The sequence below is a fragment of the Hippoglossus hippoglossus genome, chromosome 18 (assembly GCF_009819705.1).
Source record: "Hippoglossus hippoglossus isolate fHipHip1 chromosome 18, fHipHip1.pri, whole genome shotgun sequence".
Classification (NCBI taxonomy): Eukaryota; Metazoa; Chordata; class Actinopteri; order Pleuronectiformes; family Pleuronectidae; genus Hippoglossus; species Hippoglossus hippoglossus.
This window is the reverse complement of record NC_047168.1, coordinates 15685474-15699685: the sequence shown is the minus strand read 5'-3', so window position 1 is coordinate 15699685 and position 14212 is coordinate 15685474. Positions and strand designations below refer to the sequence as shown.

The following is a 14212-nucleotide window of genomic DNA, read 5'->3' as shown; positions in this document are numbered from 1 at the left end:
ATATTAAATATGCATCATAATCACACAGTAAAATATATAATTAACATCATATTCACATTAAAATATAAAATTCTAATACATGCTCTACACTGAGTAACACAGGCTTTCTGTCCCAGATTTGAAATTCAGAACCTCTGACCTTTAAATAGTCATTTTAACGGGCATTGTAAAAATAATTATCATCAACTTTATTTCTGCGTTTCTTAACAAAGTTACATGAGAATAAAGACAATCAAATTAAGGTAACATTCATATGATGGAGGCTCTTTTTAGTGTTTTAAGAAGGGATTTGAATGTTTAGTAATCACAGAGTTTAGGGGCCTGGACTGAAGACGTTAGTTATTGTGAATTCATGTGATGTCGGAATAATAAAATTTGTTCCCAACGAAAAAACAACTCAAAGGTCTGCAAAAATTTTATCACTTCTAAACCGATTAACATGATTTTAAAATCAGCTCTAAGCAGCAGCGTCAACCATAAAACATAAGCTTCGTTGTGTAAAAACTAAATCAAAACAAAAAAAAGCTATTGCATCAAGTATTGACACGTTTTCATGAATCCTGGCAGCTGCATGTATTTATTCATAGTCTGGTTATCCCTCACCAGGGTTAGTAAAGCTATCCTGCTGTGTAAAACTGGTTTCAGTCAGTGGACTCCTCACACTGATCTAACTGGTTCCTCCTGCTCAAGTCGATGAAACCCAGCAACGCTCCTGTCCCTCTGAGACTGCTCATTAGGAAAATGGCTGACGAGCTGCAGCCACAGCAGCACAAAGGTGGACTGAACCATGTGTGGCTCTGCTGCCAGGAGCCAGTTACTGTTGAGTCATAATTAAAAAAGAATTAAGTTAGTGCTGAGGCTGCATCGAGGGCTGCTGGGACCATCAGGAGGAGACTGTGGCTGCACTGTGGGTCCAGTCTCGATCAAATGATTCTGCAGGTGAATGTGCAGGGACAAGACTTTGGGGCTCACGTCCGAGCAGCTTATGTGGCCGCAGGTAAACGGTCTGGAGAGAAAAAGAGGTGGAGCACATGAACTGAAAGGCATTGAATTGATCTGCCTTCATGTGCAACGACAGTCGCCCCCTACAGAGCACATCCTCCATGCAGAGGAGGGGGTCATTTGGCCCAAAGCACAATATGTCGAGCTGACTTTGAGACCACAGCCTTTTACTTTGACCTCTGTAACTCTTCAGGATGCCTGAAGGTCCTTTGGGATCAGTAAAGTACAGAGATGAGCCAAAATGTCGTCTGGTAGCACTGTTTGTGTTTTGTGTGGAGAAACGTTCAAGTCCGACTCGTGTGGACTCAAGAGGCTAATTTGTCATGAGATGATCCTTGATGGGCTCCAAGATTGTGATTTACCTGCAACCTTAACCCCATCCGATACCTTTGAGATGAACTGGACTCGATGGTTGTTTGTATAATGTCAGCCCTGTGATTCGCTGCATGGTGCTCTGTTGGGTTTCACCCCACCTTTGGCCCAAGGGCACGTGGGATTGGCTCCAGCCTCACAGTGACCCTCGAGGGACGAGCAGTGAAGACAATTGATGGACGAATACCTACAGAGAGGCTTGTCTCACTCAAGCAGTTTGTGACTCATTCTGATTGGAATGACAATCACATGCTGGTGTAATCATCGGGGGGGGGGGGGGGGGGGGGGGGGGGGGGGGGGGGGGGGGGGGGGGGGGGGGGGGGGGGGGGGGGGGGGGGGGGGGGGGGGGGGGGGGGGGGGGGGGGGGGGGGGGGGGGGGGGGGGGGTGGGGGGGGGGGGGGGGGGGGAGTCCTCAGGATCTGAGTGTTCAGCGTCTGAACCCAGTGGACGAGTGGAGTCGACTCTCCACAGGTGGATCCTTCACTCAACACGTGAGGCAGCTGACAGGCCGGCAGGGCAGAGGCAGGCCAGAGAATGGTGACACGCCTCCCCCCCCCCCCCCCCCCCCCGCGCTCACTGCAAATACATGTTACAGCAAGCATGACACATCAATGGAGAGACAAGGAGGGAGAGTAACTGGGTTGGTGGAAAATGTGTGTGGGAGAGAGAAATCCAATATAATCAGACTTCTTCTCCAGCTTTTTGTGTCTTCTTTATTCTCCTGGGATTTACGGCTGATGCCCTGGTGAGTGTGTGTCTGTTTGTGTGTCAGTGACAACACTGTGGTTTGCAACGGCTGCAAATCACTGCAGTCAACCAGAGCTCTGCTGCTGAAGGGAACCTTTATTTTAAAGGGTTTTCAGGAGTTTTTGCTTTCGACCTGTTGCTGTGTGTCATCGTGTGTTGAGACATTAATGTTTGGTTCATTTGTGATTTGTTCAGATTTCAGCAACGCGTCAACTTAACCTGTTTCACTATTGTTTATTGTGCGTTGTTCCATTCCTGTGTGCACGTAGGGTTTTAGCAAGTATGTGCATGAGTCACACAATGCACACACACACACACACCTTTTCAGTGAAGTTGTGTAATGTGGTCACTTGTGTCTCAGGGACTTCTGTTTGTACAAATTATAATAAAACGCAATAAAATGTGGAGGAAGAGAGGAAACCTGCCAACCACAGGAGAAATGAAAACAGAATCCAAATGCCGTTAACAAGCTGCTTATTGTTGTTGTAGTGTGTCGCCGTTGGGCCGTTGCACAACATGTCACTGTTTCAGTGGCTGCTGCTGCTTTGAGGCCACTGTCAATGTGGTCGGACCGGCTCTCTGTAAACACTGGCCATGTGGTTACACGTCTTCAGTCTATTCTTCTCCTGAAACCGTAAAAACTGATCTTCTCAGCAGTGATTCATTTGAAAGGAGTGTGTGTACAGTGTACTTGAAACTCTTGCCCACGGGAAACAGAAACCAAGTGACAGCTTTTGGGATTTTTAGCATAAATCGGTGTATTTCTGAACGACCTACGTATTGCTGGCAATGTACAGTGTACAGTCTCATTGAACATATTATATTCTTAACTTCTAATTAAAGCATGTTGGTCAACTTTGATAGTTTCCAATGTGCCCCATAAGTAAACTGAATTAACCTGACTCCATTGTAATCTATTATTTAGGAAGCAAGTAGGATGTATAAAACTGAGGTCTGTACTTGGAATGAAACGAAAAAGAACAACAAAGGTCAAATAACTTAATTAGTTATTACCTAATGATTATTACCTTATGATTTTCATAAAATATCACCAGTTTCTAAAGTCCCAAAAAGTCAAATTAAGTACATAGAGCTTCCTGTTTATTTTACAACAGTATGTGCGCTACTGCTTGTACTGCACAGTAAGCACAGATCTGCTGCTATAGGAACTGTGCTTATATACAGCGTAAATCTATATAGGCTTTAGGAATAGTATGAAAATTAAACGTCTTCAAAACAACACATGACAGAATAAATATATACATACATACAATAAAAGAAATACAATCTAAAACCAAACACATGAGGGAATAAGGTCTCTGTTTGTAGCGATGTCACCTTGGTGAGCGCACTCTGACGTACAATGTTTTAATCCTCAATTACAGCTGCTAATAAAAATAGGTTTGTTGATGTGGGTGTAAATGATTGAGAACACGAGCCCTGACAGTGTCGGCCGTCTTCAGGGCGTGTGCTCGTACCAATACTGAGATATGTTCTGCAAGTGACGACATGTTACTGTTTAAAACGTTTTTCCAGTAACATCAAATAGTTTTAATAAATATGTTGCCTGGCAGGAGCCACATGACAATTATCCCTGAACTGCACCAACTGTTCAGTGTATCTATGAAGCTCGGATTTATAAATTCATGTGTCATTGTTTCTAATAAATTGATTAAACACTTGTTTTTAGGAAACATTACTCAAGCAGGAGAAAATTGTGCCTTTGTTGTGGGACTATTTTCAGAGAGACTTCAGGGCACAAAGGAATCAACAATATCAAGCTCTGACTCAATACTTCTCATTATGATCCACTTATTGTTAGTTTATAGAAGTGGTTATAGGATTTGCAGAATAATGTGAAAAATACAGAATATTAAAGATTTACACTACATCGGAACATGATCCTAATTTGGTTTAATTCTTCCGGAAGCATCTCAACAACACTTTGTAACAAGTATTATATATTATCACATTTTGTTAGTTTTAGAGTTAAAACATCACATAAATGGGCTGAATTTAATTTAACTGATTCAATTACATGCAAGTTACATGTGGAGTGGAGCTCTTAACAAAATAAAACAAACATAATGTAGTAACCTTTACCAATGTTCTGTAAAGAGAATGTGTTTTTATGTAAAATCTCAGTATGCAGATGTAGTTAAATGTTATGATCAGATTTTACATTGTGTCTCTATTTTAGTTGTATTTATATTTTAGTTCATGTTACGCTACCTGATCTTATACTTTGTTTCCTCTAGATCATATTTCTAAATAATCTTTGTCCAGTGTAAATCGTTTCAAATAGCTTTTGTGTTTGAATTGTAATATAAATACATTTTATTTGTCGTGCTTAAAGAGGAACAGAGAGAGTCGGATATTGAATTTCTGCTCAAACACCAACACGATGTCTCTTGCTCTCCGCTCGTGTCTGGTCTCGTCGTTCAGGAATTGAGAACCACCGTTAAAACTTGTTTCACTTGCGCCACACGCCCGCGTATATTCTACACAAACACATACTTGTATTTTCAAACTGGGGCTCGTGCCAAAACGACGGGATTCAAGAGCTGAGACATTTTATTTCATCGGAGTCGCTGAGTAATAAAGTAGTTTCAGTGTTTGGAAAGGAATGTCTTCATATTCTAGTTCATTTTCTGTGGAACTGCAAAGGAAACGCTGACTCATATTTATTAGGAGTTTTAAAAAACACACTTGTGAGCTTTGTTAGCGTTTTATCATTTGTCATTTGAAATACCTGACATCCAATGTATGTAAGTCCATCACTCAAACTTGTATATTAGCCACACATGTGAACAGTAATAAAGCTTATTCAGTTATATTCCGTGAAAAACATTGCAGATAAACCAGATAGGATGAACGTAAAGTTTTCTAACTTCACTCTGCATCATGGACTGTTTATTAAAAGCCCTGCACACAAGGTCCCGCACACAAACAGTAAGAAAGTGACAGCACATTGTAGAACTGTTCTCACGACTGACACGGAATAATTCTGAAGTAGCTGCGAAGCGTCAACACAGGCAGAGACAACAGAACATTCCAGCAGGCCGGTTTAGAACGGGCACTGCTCTAGTTGAAATAAATGGACCTTTAAACAAAGTCATTCACCAATGTTCTCACTTTGGCAGGTAACAAAATGGCCCTAAACAACACTTTCAACAACGTCAGCAGCAGCAGCGTGGCTAGCAAACACCCCACCAACGTGGGCGCCATCATCCTGAGCCTCGTCTTCCTCTTGGGCTTCCCCGGAAATGTCTTTGTCATCTGGAGCATCCTGGCTCGCGCTCGAAAGCAGTCTATCACCACTCTCCTCATCCTCAACCTGGCCATCGCAGACGGCTCGCTGATGGCCCTCACCCCGTTCTTCATCATCTACCTGGCTATGAAGAAATGGGTGTTTCAGACAGCGATGTGCAAGATCCTCTTCTACCTGTGTCTGGCCAACATGTACGCCTCCATCTATACCATCATGCTGATGAGCCTCTACAGGCTGGTGGCTATCCTGTGGCCGCTGCGCATTAGCCCCGTCACCGGCCTAAAGACGACACTGCGGGTGCTTGCTGTGATGTGGTTGCTGGTGATCGTCGCCTCGATTCCTGCGATTATCTTCAGAGATTTGCATGGAGATCCCATAGTGTGCGACTCATTCCATAAATACGACAGCGATGTGAGTGAAGAAGATCCTCAGTATACTCTCTTCTATTCACTGAGGTGGCCCAGTCTCCCAAATCTGTTATTAAGTAGTAAAAAAATATAGCTTTTCATTCTGCATTAGCATAACAGACAAAGAGTGTGACCCATTACTACTTTACCACATTTAGCTGGTTACCATGTTGCTGTATTGCAAACTTTTGGGGAAGTAAAATTACATTTTGTGGGTTGTGGTTGGCATTGACCAATCAGAAGCGTTTCAAGGGACTTTGGGGGCCCCAGGTAAAAATGAACCCACCCCCCCTGCCAAATCTCTGCTTTGCCTATGCCCCTGTGCCCATGTGCTCAAAACAGTGACCATACAAATACAGATGTTTCCCTGAACAGCTGAGCCGTGCAGCTGAGGTCAGAACCTCTGGACAGCTGTGTGCAGTCACAAAGGCTAATCCAACTAGTGAATGGCAATTAGTTTATTACCTAAGCAATTACTAGGTACTAAGTAATCGGCGCAATAAATAACAGGAAACATAGAAGAGCAGATTCAAAGAAAACTGGACTGGCCTCAGATTGTTCGGAACATAGACTGCGTATAAAGATGGACGACATGACAGCTCCCCAAAAGTGATGCCAAAGCGTTTTCGATCGCCACCTGGTGGCTGGCTGGGATATTGTAGCTTCATTTCTGGACAGTTAAATTAAGTAGAGATGCGTCGTCCATGTTTAAATGAAGTCAATGGTTTGCATATGTTTGGCTTCTCGTTTGGTCACTTTTAACTGAAGGGTTCAGATCGTTGTGTCGGCCTGCATTTAATTTCACATGATACAGAATGTCTTAATATTAAATTGTCTGTCCCTCTGTCCTCACCCTGTCTCCCCTTCACAGATGGTCATGCAGTACATGCTGGAGCTCGTGTTGGGCTGCTTTATTCCATATGGCGTCATTTTAGTCAGCTACATCTGCATCTTACGTCGAATCCGACAGTCCAAGTTCCGCCGTCGGATTCGCAGTGAGAAGCTCATCCTCGCCATCGTGTTGACTTTCTGCCTCCTGTGGTTGCCATACCACATCATCAACGTGGTGCAAGTACGTCACGCATCTTGCTTTTACACATAAAACATGTCTCGGCGCATTAAGAACATTGAGTACATAGAGTCTTTAAATGTATTTGGTCGTCATGAAGGTTGAAAAGTTGAAAACACAACTTTTACTGTTACTAATCAAACAATTTTTGTGTTTCTCCCAGATTGCATCGGCTTTGTGTAAAGAAAAATCAAAAATAAGAGAAATGTAAGTGACCATACAAACAATTAAAGTTCATTATTCTAAAGTCTAGTTGGAAGTTGGAAACTGCTAGAATGATGAGTGTTCTGCAGTCACATGTAAAGCTCATTAATTAATGTCTGTTTTTAAAGTCATATAAAAACAACACATGGATTCACAGGGAATTGCGTTGCGTTGTGTCAAATGTGCTATCGTTATCTTAGCTAGCAACTGTGACTTCCTTTCCACAGCACAACGAGTTACTGTGTGTTAGGGTGCTTGTGGCTGTTGTCCATCATCGGAACGTTGGCAGTTCGATTCCGACTCCTTCAATCCGTATGCCGAAGTGTCCTTGGGATAGACAGAAAGAGTTACTGTCTATTTTACTTGATCAGTGTTGGTGTGTTTCCTGGTAACCTTAGATAGAGGCAGGCTAGCTAGTCTTGCCAAGCTAAGCTAATCACCTCCTGGTGTAAATGTAGAGAAACAAGAGTGGTTGTTTCAATTCCTAGCAAGTGAATAAAAGTATTTTCCATAATGTTAAAACTATTAAGTACTAAACTCTCTGCTCACTTCTCCACCCATCAGGCTGGAGAAAATCTGGAGAAACAGCCGTCCAGTCACCTCCGCCATAGCCTTCATCAGCAGCTCTGTCAACCCGGTGCTCTACTTCTTCGCAGGAAAGTCTTACATTCGTCGGGAGGGGTTGGAGTTCATGGCCCGTTTGTTCGAGGGCACGGGGTCAGACTCGACGAGCAGGAAGAGCCGACAGAACAGCCAGAACAGTCGCGACAAGGAAAAAGACGTGGATGCTGTCATGCTCAAGGACAAAGGCCGAGACTCGTTAACCAACTCGAGCTCTAATGCCAAACCCGTGAAGAATGGCAAGTAGCGGACACAGGAGGCAAAAGATTTGATGATAAAGTAATTGAACCCCTCAGGCCTTTAAATCTCTCCTCCGTCCGCTCACAAGCAAATTTTATGTTCAACAATAATAAGGGTTCATCTTGCGCAGCTGGTTCCTGACGATCACAAGAAGATGCTTCATAACAATGAATCCACTTCCAGATGATTCTGTCACAAACTTTGACAGGAATGCGGCCTGGCATCCTGCCCCCGGACCAGCTTGCTGCCGGAGGCATCCGACTGTCTGAGGTGTCGTTAACAGACATATGTAATGAGATACGAGCCTTGCGCTGCTCTTACTGTATTTCACAGACTGTTTCACCACCACCCTTCCCAAAGCATCCATCCAAAGACAAGTGGCTCCCTATGGGGGTGCTGCGTGTTTACTGTGCATGTTTACTGTCCTTATGAAACTTTTTTAATGAATATTTTTCCAAATATTCGTACTTTTCTTCTTGCAGTGTTTCACTTGTACTAACGTCTAAAAGAACTGTGGAACAGTGAATACTGAGAGTTTTAGCCGTGTGACGTTGAGAGTTCAGGTTTGAGGCAGGCACTTGATTTTGTCTCTACAATATTCAAATTCATGTGCATGTGTTGAGAGATTCTACCACATTTCTTATGTCTGTACGACTTTTGATTTAGTGGATAATGCTGTAAACACGGCATTAACATTTCATGACGTAAAATGATGCCAGCTGACGGTTGCATTATTAGTATTGAATTCTCTTTTGTTTCTGATCAGGAGTCCTGCACATATTCACTCTGCTTTTAGCTTTGTTTTGGTCTCAACCAGCTCTCTAGCTGCTGAATGACTTGATGTAAAAATGGACGACATGACTGCTCCAAAAACTGAAGCCATCTTGATTGCTCCCCGGTGCCTAGCTGCATTATTAGTCGTGAGTCCAGCCTCCACCATGTTAGTGGATGGGACAAGGACCAAACTAAAAAGATCCAAGTACAAGTTCAATATTTTTTCTTCTTAAAAGATCATTTTCGGTAGCTCATGTCACATTTACGTTCAAGTGCTCATTTTCATTATTAGTCAGACATGTATTGGTGGGACTTCGACACTGTGGCACCAAATTACATCATCGGTAATTTCTCATCATGTCTGGATCGATGGGGGAAGTGGAGACACGCATGAATTTGGTTTTCTGCTGAAAACAGCTTCCTCATGTGGCCAGAAACTATTTTGTTGAGAGCGATGTGAGTGAAGCAATTACTGGGTTGTAAAATGTAAACAACGTTCGATTGCACTATTTGAAACTGCAGACTTTGTTCATTGTGAAAATATAGTCCAGCTTTAACGCTCTGTTGTGTTAATGCTCCCCTCTGAGCATGCAATGGAACAATGAAATAGAGGAAAGACACAGAATTGAATAAAAAGCTTTTACTGAAACACCTTTTGTAACTGAGTACGTCCTGTCCCTCATAAGCAACCTGTGATATGTGGAAAGAGGAATATGATGTAAATCTGCCAAAAAACGACTGGTGCAAGACGAGAGCGATGTGCACCACCAGAGGTATGAGGCGAGGGATCATGTACCAACAAGATCTGGACTTTTTACCGGAATATTCACCACCTCACCCCATTCATGCTCTTCCTTGAAAAACGTTTCGCAACATTTCTTCTGTCGTTATCTTTCTGTGTTTCGTGCTGTCTTTGGTCCTTGAGCTGCAAATCTGCTTTAATTTCTGAGAAGCTTAATGTTCACTGTTTGTTTTCCAGACGACTGCCGAGCACACGACGCTCCACAAACAGGAGCAGATGCCGTGTGGACTCTTTCCATAAAGGCGTCGTGCATACCAGTATCACCAGTAGTATTAAGGCACTGTAGAATGAAATGTGTGGGATGAACAGCTGTAAACTGCCTTCTTGTGGTCACCGGGTTTCCCCCTCACATGACCTTTCTTAGTCAACATATAAAATTCTGTGTTTTTCTCTGGCACACTCTTCACATGTAAGAGGACGCCCGGCCAACAGACACGGTGTGAACCAGTCGGTGAACTGGATTCAACAGATCTGCAGCTGAAGGTCAGTTTTTCAGTTTTATATCAGTCACATTATCCAAATATTCTGATTGTAGGGTTTCTAAAATCTGGTTATTGTTTGATAAAAACGTTTAAATTATTGTTTAAAAGGAAGAGCTTAAGTCAGCAGGTTTACTGGATGTTTATACAATTTAAAATAATATATTTTTACATATTTCTATTATCTACAAAAAATATTAACTTTTGTCTTTCTTGGTCATTTAAAAAATAATAATAACATCATTTAAGCTGCCATTAAAAAGTGCTTCACAAGGCGGACAAACACAAAATAAGACAAATACAATGTCATTTCAAATCAAAGACAGCAAATTATTACATTTAAAACATTTTACAAAAGTACATCTTTGCAATAAAACAGGGATCTGACAGTGATTATAAATACTGAGATGCTCCATCCTATGACTTTCACATTAGACTCTATTTGGATATTTATTAGGGTTACTTTTTTTCAGGTATTTTATTTCAACCTCTCTGACTTTCCTGGAACTCTTGAACTTACTTTGACTTTGAAAGTGTAAGTGAAGCAGTACCTGTTCCTACCACCTTTCACAGAGGCAGCCCGTGACCTCTGACCTCTCTTCACTGTCGATCATGAGTCCTGAACTGATGAATTAATAAATCAAATTGAAAAAGCTTATTGTGCAATGTTTGGCAGCATTGACACATCCATATGTCACAAACCTTGACGCAACATATCCTGTTTCCTGCCTCTTTTTCACAGTAAGGTTGGGTCACTTTCAGAAGTCGAACACAAACTCACAGACATTTCTGATGGCGTCTAATATCACCTCCGCCGTGGTCACCTCCCAGCCGTCCTCCTCCCTGCCCATCAGCGTCTCAGCCCAGGTCGGCATCGCCATCCTGACTCTGGCCTTTGTGCTGGGCTTCCCCGGGAACCTGTTTGTGGTCTGGTCCGTGGTCTGCCAGGTGAAGAAGCGCTCAGTGACCTGCTTGTTGGTGCTGAACCTGGCTCTGGCGGACGCGTCCGTGCTGCTCAGCGCGCCTCTTTTCCTGCGGTACCTGGCTGGAGGCCGGGGCTGGGAGTTTGGCTCAGCGGCATGTAAGCTGGTGCACTACGTGTCGAGTGTCAACATGTACGTGTCCATTTACCTGATCTGCCTGATGAGCGTGGACCGCTGGCTGGCTGTCACCAAGCCTTTTCTGTCCCAGAGAATGAGAACCAAGCACTCCCTGCTGGTTCTCCTGTTGGGGGTCTGGGTGATTGCGTTCATCCTGTCCCTGCCGATGCCTTTCTATCGCAGGTGAGACTCAAATTTACTTTGCACCTTTCCGTCTATTTTGCAATGTTTAGTTTTTAATGCTTGTTGCAAGGCAAAAGAAAGACTTTGCTATCTTTCCAAAAATATATGGATGAAATGATCTCATTTCACTAGAAAGGACATTTTCCCCTTCTTTTAAATCTTGCAGATGGTCTTCAACTGTTTTGAGTCAATACAAATATCAAATCTGATATATTGTGAGATCGTTTTCTTTTAGTTCATGTTGGTATGTTTCCCTCCACAGTAATCTGAATTTCCCACTACAAAACAACAAAACTATCAACCTTTGTAGACCGTACCACTGGAAAAGTGTGGGGCACCAAGTGTTCCAGTACACGTTTGAGACCGTCATGGGCTGCCTGGTGCCTTTCTCCCTCATCAACACCTGCTATGCCACCGTCATCTGCCGCCTGCGCAGCGCCATGTTCAACCGCAGAGGACGAGGCAACCGCCTCATCCTGATGATCGTTTGTGCCTTCGCAGCGTTCTGGCTTCCGTATCACATCGTCAACATCATAGAGGTGATTTCATTTGTTATTGGTTGAAAAAAAGAGATTTTGACCCAAAGTATCGTTATTTGGTCAAATATTGTGAACAAATCTAAACCAGACAAAGTTCTACATTAGTTTCTTTAAACAGTATTTTATGTTAAAAAATATTTTCTATAAATTATACTCAAAAAAGCTTATAATAATGTTTATGGTGAAACTGTAAAATGTCAAGCCTCCATTACAATTACATTTCTAATATTGGCATCAACACCAAAAGCCTGTTGTGATCAGGTTCCAGAAAAAACTTGAAGTAAATACTGTTGAAAATGTCCTTTTTCCCAAATGTTGATGCAGCTCAGTTGAAGAACAATACAGTTTAACATTTGTATATTTATTATAATGTTTCCGTCCTTCCTCCATCCTCCCGACCCTTCCCTCCCCCAGGTGGTTGGCCTGTTGCAGGGCAGTAAATCAGTGCTCGCTGCTGCTCACAGAGCTCGCCCAAACGTCACCGCCTTTGCCTACTTCAGCAGCGCCGTCAACCCCATCCTCTACGTCTTCGCCGGCAGCTCCCACATCCGCCAGGCCGGCCTGAGCTTCATGGGCAAGCTGTTCGACGACACCAACTCAGAGAGCAGGACCGGGTCGACCTTCAGCCGCAGCCGCTCCCGGGACGAGACCACCACCCTGCACGTGCTGTCGGTCAAACTGGGGAACACTTTCAAGAGCAAGAGCAAGGAGAGGAGCAGCAGCGTGGCGGCAAAAGAGACGCTCGCCAGTGTGGAGCAGCTGGAGTAGAGCTGCAGCCATTTTCTTTTTGGACTACGTTTTTTAAATTTGTTAATTACACCCAACCTGTGTTGAGTCATCGATTTTGTATTTTTGAGCTTTTTTTACGTCCCTAAGTTATAAAGTTATGAAACATTAGACTGAAAACTGTTTTGTGTCCCTGTAGGAAATCTGAATCCTACTAATAAGCACTGAATCAGTATCAATTATTTCTGTCGTGATCATGGACATTTTTTATTAATTAAGTTGGATCCATGTCCCATTTGCTAACATGGAGGAGGTGGGGTTCACGACCTTTACCGCAGCCAGCCACCGGGGGCGATGAAGAGGATTTGGCTTCACTTTAAGGGGCTGTCATGTCGTCCATTTTATTTTTATAACTTTACAGAATATGTGCTTCGTATAGCAATGATTTTATCGACATTATAATTTGAAATGTAAATCTAAAAATTATTTGAAGTGGGTTTTATCTCAATTATTTTGTAATTTTGTGTAATATGTTTGTGCAGCCACTTGACGTTCAAAAGAAACGATAAAGTTTGTCAAATTAATAAAATGTTCACATAGTTACTTGGATGTGCGAGTTGTTTGTGTGTGTTTTTCACAGATGATTGATATTTCTGCATTTGATTTATGCAACATTCAGCTGCATGAATGGAACATTGCATAAGCATCATTTCCTGTCTTCACAGTTTCTTCACTTTCCGAACACTGATCTTAAACGGCTTCCGTTTCCTGCTCGATCTTCACACCTCAGACGCAGAGGTTCTCTGAGCGTCACTGAAGAAACCAGAGTCTTAACTTGTAGTCACACATTTAAACACGAGAAACTCAAGTGTTACGGTTGAAAAACTTCTCCTCAGAGCGGAGATTTCCCCATCACCTCTCTTATTGAACTTGCGGCTGAGTGAGTAAACGCCCTGCCCAGGAACCAAGAGGCCTGATGTGGCAAGAGCCGACAGCCACGAGCCGTCAGCGGCGAGTTCAGTGGCTTTCCTGAACTCATCACAACTTATTCATGTTCTGCTGCAGGACATAGAAATTCATCATTTGAAGGAAAGGGGAGATTTTTCAGACAGAGCCTGACTTGTTTTTCAGTTCCCTCGGGTGTTTGGACACATTGAAAAAGGTGATTCGATTGTTCTAGTGCTGTGGTTTACTTGGATTTCATGTCTTCTTGGTTTATGGAAAGGAATATATGATTTCTTTCAATCATATATTCAGATATTTACTCTGTGTGCTCAACTTATTTATCTCGTGCGCACAAGATAATTAAGTTGTCTTCAGGGTCTTCGTATATTTCAAATTTACCCTAATGTATTTTGTGTCAATTATATATTTATTTATTTGATCTCCTTTGTTCTTTATTCCTCTTTGACTTCTCTTTATTTTAATTTGCTTATTATAAATTCATTGCAATTTTCATGGTAGTTTGAAAACCCCAAATACATAAATGTGAAAGAAATAAGATGTAAAAATGGTATCTGGGCTGTCATGTGAATCACTGGCAGTAGATTATTGTCCAAAGTAGATGATTTGTTCCCAATAGAAAGATAAATCAGAGAGGATAAAGAGAGGATGAGCAGCCGGAGAAGAAAGTCTTTAATAGATTCAGACTTTGCAGAAATGCCCGAGTGGACCTC

At 42.6% G+C, this 14212-nt stretch overlaps 3 protein-coding genes across 4 annotated transcripts in view; all 3 read left to right on the top strand.

The window, feature by feature from the left end:
* LOC117779128 (myeloid-associated differentiation marker homolog) overlaps positions 1-14212 on the top strand; it is a 52960-nt gene that overhangs the window by 38179 nt on the left and 569 nt on the right. The window lies entirely within an intron of this gene.
* ltb4r2a (leukotriene B4 receptor 2a) lies at positions 1989-8182 on the top strand. Its single transcript, XM_034615055.1, has 5 exons — positions 1989-2119; positions 5265-5803; positions 6671-6871; positions 7032-7075; positions 7637-8182. The coding sequence occupies exons 2-5, from the start codon at positions 5273-5275 to the stop codon at positions 7938-7940; spliced, it is 1080 nt and encodes a 359-aa protein (XP_034470946.1). The 5' UTR covers positions 1989-2119; positions 5265-5272; the 3' UTR covers positions 7941-8182.
* On the top strand, positions 9670-13137 carry ltb4r (leukotriene B4 receptor). 2 transcript variants are annotated; one of them, XM_034615004.1, is made up of 4 exons: positions 9670-9992; positions 10751-11271; positions 11534-11810; positions 12225-13137. In XM_034615004.1, the coding sequence occupies exons 2-4, from the start codon at positions 10781-10783 to the stop codon at positions 12576-12578; spliced, it is 1122 nt and encodes a 373-aa protein (XP_034470895.1). In that variant the 5' UTR covers positions 9670-9992; positions 10751-10780; the 3' UTR covers positions 12579-13137. The 2 variants fall into 2 exon arrangements, with proteins under 2 accessions (XP_034470895.1, XP_034470893.1); XM_034615002.1 differs by having other exon boundaries at positions 10731-11271.